A 12,017-nucleotide genomic window follows, 5' to 3' on the forward strand; every position below is an offset into this window, starting at 1 on the left:
CAATAGAATTACATTAAATCACTGGCCGAATGTTGTTTGTCGACTGGATAGCTTGTGCCCATCCAAGGCAATTTTGACATGTTTGAGCTTAACGTGGCGGAATATGCGACCAAGGCCGACGAGTTACGTGTCGAACAAGCTAAGATTTGGTTGACAGACCCTGGATCGTCTCTTGTCAATTACCAATCTCATCAGAACACCCCAAGCACCCCTCATCTTTCGTCGATTCTTCTAACGCTCAATCATGGTCGAGCGGCTCCAACGTTTAATCCAGTGGCATGACCAAAGAACCTCACTCGGGAGAGATGGCAATACTACTGCAGCTCATGCGGAGGACGGTCTAGCTAACGGAAAGGAGAGGAAATTGACGAAGAACCTACGACAAAGCTTTAGCACCAACCCCGACGCAGTACCTGCGTTAGACAGCAACTTCTACTCGCTGAGTTATTTCACCTCATCACTCGCCGGGCAGTACGCCATATCGAACCCGCTATTCAACAGGAATAAGAAGGCTGAGATCTAGACGAGCTATCAAAAGACCTTCTACACGATGCTCACACCGTCGTTGCTGGCAGAGTCTCACGAGCGCTGTCACATATGCTTGGAGTCCAGTAGCTAGTATTCCGCTGGCAATGTGTATGGTCTAACGCTTAATATAGCGGCATTGCTGATTATCCAGGACTCGGTGAGTCGGATCAAAGAGACTAATAGATATAATGAGGGTTTGGTGTTTGCTGTCAATGAGTTGGAGAAGGAGTCGGAGCAGAATCGGACTGTAGAGTCGTGAAGAGCTAGAAGTTGAGGAGGGACAGAATTGGGTGGGAAAAGAAAGCATTTCGAAAAAAATTAATTAGTCTATTCCACTAGGGCCTGAACTGATACTTTGCGTATTACTAACCGCAGCAAAGAATACAACTTCCGTGAACGTGAATTGTATGTAGCAAGTGGAATATGCATCTATCGAAACAATACGGAAATTTCTGCACGTGCCACAACCGGAGTTTGCCATTCCTCCCCGGACAACACTACAATCCAAACAGCACCGATAATCCTGCATGGCGGACCGAGAAGAAAACAGTCCTGCCGTAGAGGCACAAGGCTCAGATGAGGGACCTCCTTCGAAAAGACAAAGAGGCTTCATCGCCAGGCAGGTAAGCTTGCTCCGGGCTCACCGCGGATGACATGACTCAAACATGATAGGCATGTGAATACTGCCGTCAGAAAAAGACAAGATGTGATGAAGATTTCCCATGTGGGCTTTGCAAGTCCCTCGGTCTTCAATGTAAATTCACCCAAAGAAAAGCAACGCGGTATGTCTCAACCTCCCTCACCGAAACGCCAACACTAACAGTATCAGGAATGAAGCTTCTCTCGGCATGATCGTCAACATCCTCCGTCGCATCGAAGGTAAAATCGACGATTCAAAGCTTGACCCAAACCCTGCAGAGAATCACCGCTCAATCGCCGCCGCCTTACGCCCTTTCAACCCTAGATCTCCCGCAAACTCAAGCGAAGTCCTCGGCGTGCCGTCCTTTCTCCGTCAGGAAACCATCGATTCACCAGCTGCACCGACTGATCCAAATCCCGCCATCTCCTTCAGCGCGCATCAAGTACTCTTCTGGACAGCTATACAGTCTGCACTACCTGAATCTGTAAAGTTAATGTGTCAGATGCAAGGCAGTACATACTCAACACGCCTCGAAGCTTCACGGCCGAAGCTTCCGCACGCTACGTCGGTGGATATATCATCGGATTGGTTGTCTAAGCTTAGTATTGCGACCTTGAAACAGTTATCTGATGTTTATTTCACGACTTTTAATCTAGTAAATCCTATTTTGGACCAAAAGACGTATTTCCAGCGCACCCTTGGTGTTGCCATTGATGGAAACTTTGGGATTTGTATTGAGAGCTGTATAGTTCTTGTTGTTATGGCTTTAGGGTCAATGGGGCAAAAAGCGCTACAAGAAGCTAGATTTGCTGGAACACCGGCGTCGAGTCCGCATGTTGGACAAGACGCCGAGATGCCGGGATTGGACTTTTTCAATGAGGCGAGGAAACGGTTCGGGTTTTTGATGTGTGAGCAGGATTTACAAGCTTGCCAGTTCTATCTACTATCAGGGTAAGATTCTACGTTGGGCCCAGGGATCATAGCTGACGCTGACAGATTGTTCTACGCCGAGGCTTTGAGACCCATCGATTGGTGGGCCATGCTCAGCAAAGCGAGCGCATGCAGCGCCTACTTCTGGAACAAGTAAGCCACCTTCTACCATATATCAAAGCCATCTAACTCTCCTAGCGTATCCCGAGATCGCGATGAGTGGATGCTGGACATGCAATCCCGCCTCTTCTGGATAACAAGCATGTTCGAAGCCGTCCTATCACAAGAACTTAACCTCCCTCCCAGTAATTCCCTGCATCTCGAGGAACACATCGCCTTACCAAAGTTCATCTCCGCTCAGGACATAGCATCATTTGGATCGTTTCGATATCCAGGTGATGATCCATTCTTTCACTATCATTTCTTATCGCAGCTTGCGCACCGACTTATCTTGACGAGAGCGAGGAATAGTTTGTTCCACTTTAGTAAGCTTTGAGGTCCGTCGTGGTAGCAAAGGATGAGATACTGACCAAGGTAGACGCTACTGCGGATTATCCGCCTGAACCTGTTGAGGATGAACTTATCAGACAGTTGGAGCAATGGAGGGAACGACTACCGCCTATGCTTCAGTTTGATCCAAAATCGCCTCTGACACAGGCCGACTCTCCTTCTGATGCGTTGGTGACGGCTTGGCTACATGCTCGGTATTTTGTAGCGAGATATCACATCGGTCGACCTCTACTGTAAGTACATGTATCTAGTAGACCTCAGAATACTGACCTTGAAAGGCACCGGGCCCTGGAAAGACCAGCATCTCTAACCGAAGGACATCTCCGAAAATGTCGAGACGCTATAAGCGCTGTTCTCGCCTGGGCTTCCGTAATTCAAGTTACCGACACAATGAGAAGCTGCAATCCTCTCAAGTTTTTCGTCTGCAGCCAGTAAAACTCCCTATCCCTCTCGCTTATAGCATTTCTAATCAGTTCCCAGAATATTCGGCCAAATATGCGTCATATACGCTCTTAGCGTCTCGCCATACCCCTACGTCCGTGACATTGCATCAGATGTCAACAAAAAATGGACAAACTTCGCTCTGAGTTATCTCGAAGCTGGAGCATTTTACAGTCCGGCAATAGAGCAGGATTTTAAAATAGCCAAGATTCTGTCTGAGGATATAGGAAAGACATGAGCGTTATCGCATAGGTAGATCAGACTACTTACATGGTTCCGCTTCGGCTCAGAAAGTACATGTAAATCCGTAAACCTGTCGGTTTTACGTCATTATCACCCCGTTGATCGCTATCGGACTCATCGTGTTTATCGGACTTTAGACTATTGTGGACCGAGTCGCGTCCGGATCTCTAGCCTCTTTTGCATTCTGGAGTTAGTGCCTATGACGCGAACATCTCTCAGTTTCCACCACCGGTACAACTGCAATGCCGAACTTCCGTAGTCGTTTTCATATATCTACACGTAACAATTTCGATATTCTTTTACACAACCATACTATTCGATTATACTGTCTTTGGTAAATCTCACAAATCATCAAAATGTCGCAAAATGGTCTCGCCTTCAACTGCGCCGTCATCACTGGTGGAGGCGGCGGTATCGGCCGTGCACTAGCCGAGTATTTGATCTCCAAGGGCAAAAAGGTCCTTCTTGCTGGACGAACTGAGTCGAACCTCAAGTCGACTACTCAGGAGATTGGTGCTGCTGGTTATTATGTTCTTGATACCGGCAAGACGGTCGATATCCCCGCCTTCGTCAAGAAAATCACTAGTGAACATCCCGAGCTTGACTGTCTTATCAATAACGCTGGTGTTCAGCGCCCGATTGACGTTCTCAAGAACGATGATTTCCTCGAAAAGGCCGACCAGGAAATTGACATCAACATCCGCGGACCAATGCATCTGTCCTTCGCCTTAATCCCTCACTTCAAAACCAAGCCCAACGCGCTCATCGTCAACATTACTAGCGGTCTAGCGTACATTCCCTTCTCGGTCATCAACCCTGTATACAACGGTACCAAAGCTTGGCTACACTTCTTCTCCATGAATCTGCGCACTCAACTGAAGAACACCAACATTCGCGTTGTTGAGATTGCCCCGCCGATGGTGGAGTCGAATCTTCATCGTGAGAGGGAGAATCCTGATGATAACAAGAAGGAGCATGCGCCGCATACATTGACGATGGAGGAGTTCATGGGAGAGATTGTGCCTAAGTTTGAGAAGGGTGATGATACGATTGGGGCGGGTATGGCCGCTAAGGCTATTGATACGTGGTATGGAGCTTTTGGGGGGCTGTATGAGGGTGTTGCTAAGGACTATAAGAGTGCCCTGTGAGTGGCAACCAGGTCTAGGTCAGAAAGTAAATCAAATAGTGGGCCACCAAGTAGGTTGCAGGCCATCTTACGAGCCCACCATTCTAAACAATTCGACCATTATCAAATTTCGCTTATCCAAGAGCTCTTGTCTTCGTGCTTCATCCGTGGTCTCCTCAAGTTCATCGTTTACCTGACGGAGGAAATAAAGACCTGCATTCAACCGTCTTTGCCGCCGGTTCCTCCCACGGTGTGCTGCCTGCTCCCTGGTCTTTTGTCGGGCCCTCGACTCTACCTTCTTCTGGGATATGAAAGTGTCCCAAAGACTGAACAGGAGGGTAATAATGCCAATACAGAGAGACACCATCTGGTCTAGTTCTGTAATATCAGTCGTGGTTCTTGGAACGAAGAACAGGGTGGAAACACCCGAGTTCGGTGATGGTATGAAGCTGGTTTCTCCTAACGCTCCCAAGGGCGTGCTTATAGAGGCGAAAGTAGCGAGAAGGGAGAGGGGAATTGAAAGCAGCGTCAAAAACCGCATGGCGTTTCCATGTCGGGCTTCTCCTTCGGTGAACTGGAGTGCCATGGCGGATTGTTGTTGGGTTTCCAACCGTACTGCCGAATCTATATCCAAAGCCTGTCCCACCAGGGCTGCCCTCACTTCTATTTCGAGCTCGGGATCGACGGACTCCATCTCCTTTTGTTCCTCGGGTTCCTCGATTATGCCTAATCGTAGCCACATTATAAAAATACTGAAGACAGCAAGCCATACTGCCACAAAGACCACCAACGAAACCATAACCTCGAAGAAGTTGAAGAGAAATGGGCGTGTTAGATTTGTGTCGGATACCCTGACTCCCTTCATTTGCGTAAATACAACTGCCTCGGTCGAAAAGGCCAGTAGGCCAACAGTAACGACGGCTAATGTACGCCTCAGATGACCGAAGAACATTGAGACGAACACCAGAAGGACGGCTATCGCAGAGAATGTTTCGCATACGTCGAGCGCCGCCTCTGCAGCTGCTGCATGCTTCACTACTTCTGAATCTGCGCTGGTAAAGAGATGCAGGATGGATTCATGGTTTGAATTGCCAAAGAAGAGCATATATATAGCATGCCCTGCTGCGACACCTGGCACTGCTAAAACGACAACGAGATCCGCGCTGATGCTATCTTTACGACGATACTCCGCATTCAAGCACCAAGTGGTCACGACAGATACCACCATGCAGAGCCATGAGGCGATGTTTCCTGGGCCGTAGAAGGATGCGACTAAGGAGAAGCGTTCACCATGCAAAGGCGCGTCACTCATAGTATCGACTATGGCTCACTTCTGAGCTTGTCTTTTGCTGACAATTGATCAAAGTACGAGCTTCCTAGATAAAACACCGGGAAAATAAGAAATAAGCGCCAGCCTTATTAGCATTATCCGGATATCGGATAAACTCAAGTTGCCGATACCTAACTCGTCCCCTTAAGCACTTCAGCTGTTATTGGCTGCAGACCTTGATTGGGGTGTACTTATTATGCGTTCTGCTTACAAGGCATAGATACCAAATGTTCTTCATAGCGCGAGGTACTGCAAGTTATGATATAAAATTGGCAATTCTGTCAACAGGTATATTCAAAGAATGGACGACACGACAACTGCTAGATCCACAGTTAATTTATCAAATAGAATCTGAGGATGATCATAGCATCTTACATATCAGGCATCAATCCTAAGCATACCTAGGCGGCTTCTCATCAGGATATCCACTCAAACCCTCATTAGGCCTATCCGCCGCCAACGGCTTCTCATTATCTCGTTGCACATGCGCAGGTGGCTCAACGCCCTGCTTCTTCCATTCTCGACGAGCAATCATATCGTCAACGCCGCGCATATCCTGTTTTCCCTTGTCGGCGATAGCTCTATTATCGGCGCTATCTTTGAGAGTTTCTGGGTGTCTAGGGTCGGTGTCGAAGACTTGATCTGTTGCATCGAGGGCTTCGCCTCGTATAGCGTCGCCGGCTCCGCGGATGCCCTTTAGGCCTGTCTTGACGTCGTCGATGATTTTTGACATTTTGATGGGTTTGATGGTTGTTGGGTAGAGGCTTGGCTTACTGGTCGGTTTATATCCCATGTTGATGTATGACGTAACCTGGGACATGACGTAGGGTTGGCTCGTCTCGGATCCTCGGAATAAACCTGATGTCACAACTATGTAGCGTACACGCCATTGATTACTTAAGATGAACTGGTACTAAAGTAATTGGAAGGTATTTGAACTATTAATCAGAATTGCCTACCACGAATCGACAAGTCAAAGCAAATTAGAAAATGTCCCTCCGGTACAGCTCGTTTGTTGACATGTAATGGGATGAGGAGTCATTATCCAGGTTTAGCTTTTAAATTCATCAGCTTTAGGCTGTAGCAATTGATTAGTCATTATGGTATAGTGGCTTAGTTATTTGCTAGATGTATTATTTACAGGTGGCTTGTGGTGGAGAGCTTAAATCAGCAGACAGAACGTAGAGAATTTGCGGTTGCTTTGCTGGCTCTCATCCTTATAACCTTTTCTGAAACAATAATGGAGTCATGTGTAGCTGATTCTATTGACTTAGGTGGTAATGCGATAATTGCCTTCCAGAAGCTGGATTTGATTGAGTTTTTCCAGTGCGTTGGCTTGATATGTGTTATTAAGACATTGTAAGCGTTATGTATCAATCAATCATTGACTATCAATTGAAGTTATAGTACCTATAGCGATACAGTGGATGTTTCTAAACGTATGATATTAATATATCTGCAGTGTTCACACAGATGTAGAATTAATGAATAATGGGAATATCACAAATCGCAAATAAACAGATCAATCATCACTATCCACCTCCGGCGGGGGAAGAAGACGGGGATTCTATACGGAACGTGCCTAAAAAGTCATTTCATCTTCCTGTATAATCAGGCTGAATAGCTAGCCCGGAGTAAACCATAAGGTTAATAGACATAAGCGTTTCAATGAGAGGTGATCAAAACCAGAAAGGTAATTCGCAAAAGCTCAAAAAGCACTCTCCCACCGGAGCCCCCGCCGGAGATCTTTAGAAGCCACGCTTTGGGCACTTTGGCCGCTTTGACGGTGGGAGCCTTGCATCCTTGCCTTTAATGAATCGACAGACCTTCCCCGCAAACAGGTCACAAGAACGAACAGGTTCCGTATTACCAGGATCTCAATTGCCGGTTATCCGTGGCCGTACCTTTTTCCCCCGCAAAATATTGCAGGGTTCTCCAGGAAAGATACGTAGATCATGAGTATAGACTGTATTATATAAAGGAGGTCATTTACAGTAGATGCTGTCGTAGAACAGCATCAATTCAAGCATTCCCTTCAAGCACCTCTCAACAATGTGGATGATCAAAGCCTGCTCAGTCCTCGCCGCTGTCTGCACTGTAGCTGCTGATAGCGCCGGGCCCACGATCGACTTCTCCTCCAACATTGGCACTCCCAAGCACCTCGCCTCAGGCATTCTGTACGGCATTCCTGACAACACGGACCAGATCCCAGACAGTCTTCTCTCTGGGTTCGGCTTCAACTACTATCGCGGTGCAGGTGCCCAAGTCTCTCATGGTTGGAGCTACAATGAGGCTAGCTTTCAAGAGCGTTTCGCCAGTGCGCACAACAACTACATCGTCACGCGTCGTCACAACGGTGGCTTTGTCTTGTTGCTGAATGACCTCTGGGGCTTTGACTGCTCTTCTAACAACAGCACCTCACCGGGTCCAGGTGATAATGGTGACTGGTCATCTTATGACAAGTTCGTCCAAGCTATCATTAAAAACATCAAGAAATACAAGATGCAGAAAGGTTTGGTCATTGATATCTGGAACGAGCCTGAGGGGGGGTGCTTCTGGGGCCGTAGCATTGACCAGTGGCTGCAGATGTGGGGTCGTGGCTGGCACCAGTTCAAGTAAGTTGAAGACTTGTCTCTATTCACGGCGTGGATCATATACTGACTATCCAGTGATGCTTTCGGGAACAAGGTGTTGACATCCGGACCAACTCTCGCCGGCCAACCAGGAACAGACAATCCCTGGTGGACAGAGTGGGCACAATTCGTCAAGAACAACAACTCCATCCCTGACCAATACGTATGGCACGAGGAAGGCGGTTCAGGCTCCGACTTCGAGTACAGCTACGGCGTCTTGCAACAGATCCTCAGCCAGTACGGTCTTCCCCAACGCCAAATCAACATTAACGAGTACGCCACGTACAATGAACAAGTCCCCGCCGGATCTGCATTCTGGATTTCTCAGCTCGAGCGCCGTAATGCTATCGGTCTTCGGGGTAACTGGCTCGGAGGCACCCAACTCCACGACTTGGCTGCTAGTCTCCTGTCCAAGCCTGATCCCTCCAACTACGCTTCTACAGGATACTATCCCAACGGAGATTGGTGGGTGTACAATTACTACTCTCAAAACATGACGGGCAAGCGTGTTCCGACTTCTGTGTCTTCTGATGGTCGGTTTGATGCTTATGCGACGGTGGATAAGACAACTCGCACCGCCAGAGTATTGCTTGGCTGCCATCCGCCTACAACTGGTACTTATATTGTGACATTCTCGGGCTTGAAAAAGTTGGGACTTCCCCGTTCTGGAACACTTCAGGTCAAGACCTTGAAATTCGCTGTGGGCGATGACGTGCACTATAGCCAGATGGGACCTCCTCAGGATTTGGGCAACTATGGTCACACTATCAGCAACTATCTGGTTACGTTGCCGTTCTATCAGACTGACGACGTGACTACCTACGCGTGGGAGTTTCAGTACTAGATGGATGTGTACATCCTGGGATGTTGGAATCTTCCGTGGGGGACTGGTGGATGGCTAGCCTGTGATGGAAGTTGAGTGGTGAATGGGGTTAACCGGTGATGGTGTAAGGGGGTGACAAGGAATCGGGTCAGATCAAATTGTGCAGGTGATAGCCTTAGGTTAGGCTCAGTTAGCTAACAAGACTCAATTCACACGAAGGGGGAACGATCTCGTGCATAATAAGAGTATTAATTACTAGTGAATCTGAAGGATATGTTGATAGATAAATGGATACGAACATTTCAGATTGACGATATCTACGGCATAATCTTTCGGCTGTTGTTGGTAATTGAAGTTGGTAGAAATGTGAAGTGTAATAGCTCTAACCTTACCCTGTATCTGCCGCGCCCTAATTGGCCCCCTCGACTGTTACAACAGGCTAACGCCCACGTGGTAGCGCTCTTTGGCTGCCGGAGCTAGCGGCATCAGTCAGCAATGACGCCAACGATTCAAGATGCGTTGTTTACAAACCTCAACTTGTTTCAGATCCTCAACATGTGCCGTTCAAGGCTAGAAAAATGGTCATTTTGACTTCTGTCAGAAAGTCACCAGCTTACTTATACGCGAAAACATATTGTCTTTGCTCATTGGTTTCTCTAGTGCAAGCGACGCCAGTCTCTTCGCGTGTTCGCGTAACTCATACAAGAACTCGCTTTCGCAACGGTCGAGTTGTGGTATCCTTGCCTATCATACAGGAAACGAGCCATACAAAGTTAGCTCCTTCGTCGCCCTCTAGGGTCTCGTTGCCCCAGAAGACGAGGGACATTGTTGAAAGATGGTATCAAAGAGCTGTCGACTTGGCATCTGTCAAGACACTCCTACAGAGGGACGAGACAGACGTCGCAACGTACCCGGAGCTACAATGGGATGCTCAAGTCCGACATGGCTCCTCTCTTCACCATGAAGAGCAAAAGTTCATTGAGCTTCGAAAGCTGAGAATATCATCACAAGGAGAAGATTCGTTACATCACTTTTTAGACCTCCCGCCTGATGAGAAGGTTGACCCCAGAGATGTCCCGCTCATCGCGCTGGGCGGCTCAGGTGGTGGGTACAAGGTGATGTATGGATTTACTGGATTCATCTCAGCTGCCAAGAAGCATGGACTATGGGACTGTATCACATGGACTGCCGGTGTTAGTGGAAGCTGTTGGACTATTGCGGCTTACTACACCATTGCCCGACATGATGCTCAGCGGCTGATCGATCATTATCTCACAGTAGCTAGTGAACTTGCACACCCCATGAGCATCCATGCCTTGAACGTGGTTGCAAGAAGCAAGAGAGGGGTCTACTTTCTGATTGGCCCTCTAGTCAGTAAAGCGCAGAAGAGCATCATTGGGCTGGGAATCATGGATCTTTACTCCACTCTCACAGCCACATATCAACTGCTATCAAGAGAGCCAAAGGGGAGACTCAGCAGAGCGACATTCCAGTGGTCCAAGACCTGGCATCGATCGGGTATAGATAAAGGTCTGGAGCCATTGCCGCTTCTTGCGGCGGTAAGACGCGTACCGAAGTACTCGTATGAGCCAAAGACAATATCTGCAAAGGCCAGGGGTGCCAAGAAACAGCCAACGTCTCGACAGCTTGACACTGCTGAAGGAAATGACCAAGCAAATCAAGCAGTATCTGCGAACAAACGGTCAAAGAAGCTCTTCCAATATTTCGAGATCTCACCTCTCGAAGTAGGCAGTCTGGACCTCAACCGCTACGTCCCAACTTGGGCTTGGGGGCGAACTTTCATCTCTGGGTATTCTGTCGATCGTCGCCCTGAGCAGTCATTCTCGCTCTTGCTGGGCCAGTGTACCAGTGCCCCAGCGGGTCCTTTGGCAGAATGCATCAAAGCACTTCTGGTCACTATACCCAGGAACACAATAGTGGCACGCTTGGTCACCATATTCAATAACGTACTCCAATCGAAGTATTTCGAGGGCTTTTGGGGAAATCCCATACGTGCAGGACATGATCCGAATCCCTTTTATGGACTTGAAAGACCGTTAGGGATGCGAGAGCATACTTCGGAGCACTCTATGTATATCTCACGAGTTCCCCATCAGCATCAACGAGGGATACACAGCAGCGATAAATCCAGTGCCGATCCTGCATCCTTGCAGTCACATTCCTTGCCGCTGTGGGAAGCACAGGGACGCACAAGACTCATGGACTCCGGAATGGCGAATAATCTTCCAAATCATATTCTCGCTCGGCCAGAACGAGGCGTTGACGTTTTCATATCTTTCGATGCGTCTTCGGATATTCATACTGGTGCAGCTGTCCAAAGACTACATCACTTCGCTGCTGACTTCAATGTTGAACTTCGGGAGGTGACATGGGAGTTTCACAAGCCACAGCGGAATGAAGTCTTATCTTCAACTCAAGGCTTGGACATCGAATCCCGATACATAGATCACTACGCCAGAGTCTTTCGTGGAACGAGACAGAGCGGGCAGAATATATACATTATATACTGCCCCCTCTTGCCAAATGGCATGAACCCTGGCTATAATCCTACCGTAAGTTTCGTAACTCCTACGGAGGTATCTACTAATTAACCCAGACTGCATCGTTTTCAACATCAACCAACCTCATGTGGACGCCAGACCAAGTCAAGAGTGTTCTTGCGACTACAGAAGCGAACGTTTCAAACTATGGTATTGATACCATAAAGCGGGTAGTAAAGAAGGTTTACCAATATAAAAAGAAACATAGACTAGATAGACATGGGGCCGAAGCCTAGATATATGAGCAGACTG

The 12,017-nt window shown here is 47.9% G+C and overlaps 4 protein-coding genes across 4 annotated transcripts; 3 read left to right on the forward strand and 1 right to left on the reverse strand.

Moving 5' to 3' along the window:
* Positions 1–1,055: 1,055 nt before the first annotated feature.
* Positions 1,056–3,287, forward strand: FSUBG_7750 (C6 transcription factor; the record flags this gene model as incomplete). Its single annotated transcript, XM_036686087.1, has 8 exons — positions 1,056–1,151; positions 1,201–1,310; positions 1,358–2,119; positions 2,165–2,251; positions 2,297–2,583; positions 2,637–2,841; positions 2,887–3,039; positions 3,089–3,287. 8 exons carry the CDS (start codon positions 1,056–1,058, stop codon positions 3,285–3,287), a joined length of 1,899 nt encoding a protein of 632 aa, XP_036536801.1.
* Positions 3,288–3,648: 361 nt separating this feature from the next.
* Positions 3,649–4,440, forward strand: FSUBG_7751 (oxidoreductase dltE; the record flags this gene model as incomplete). The annotated part of the gene is made up of 1 exon (XM_036686088.1): positions 3,649–4,440. One exon carries the CDS (start codon positions 3,649–3,651, stop codon positions 4,438–4,440), a length of 792 nt encoding a protein of 263 aa, XP_036536802.1.
* Positions 4,441–4,506: 66 nt separating this feature from the next.
* FSUBG_7752 (uncharacterized protein) lies at positions 4,507–6,481 on the reverse strand (the record flags this gene model as incomplete). Its single annotated transcript, XM_036686089.1, has 3 exons — positions 4,507–5,690; positions 5,960–5,997; positions 6,150–6,481. 3 exons carry the CDS (start codon positions 6,479–6,481, stop codon positions 4,507–4,509), a joined length of 1,554 nt encoding a protein of 517 aa, XP_036536803.1.
* Positions 6,482–7,800: 1,319 nt separating this feature from the next.
* Positions 7,801–12,001, forward strand: FSUBG_7753 (phospholipase A2; the record flags this gene model as incomplete). The annotated part of the gene is made up of 4 exons (XM_036686090.1): positions 7,801–8,363; positions 8,418–9,218; positions 10,001–11,777; positions 11,822–12,001. The coding sequence occupies 4 exons, from the start codon at positions 7,801–7,803 to the stop codon at positions 11,999–12,001; spliced, it is 3,321 nt and encodes a 1,106-aa protein (XP_036536804.1).
* Between the last annotated feature and the right edge of the window lie 16 nt (positions 12,002–12,017).

This window comes from Fusarium subglutinans, assembly GCF_013396075.1.
Source record: "Fusarium subglutinans strain NRRL 66333 chromosome Unknown NRRL66333_c0000100, whole genome shotgun sequence".
NCBI lineage: Eukaryota > Fungi > Ascomycota > Sordariomycetes > Hypocreales > Nectriaceae > Fusarium > Fusarium subglutinans.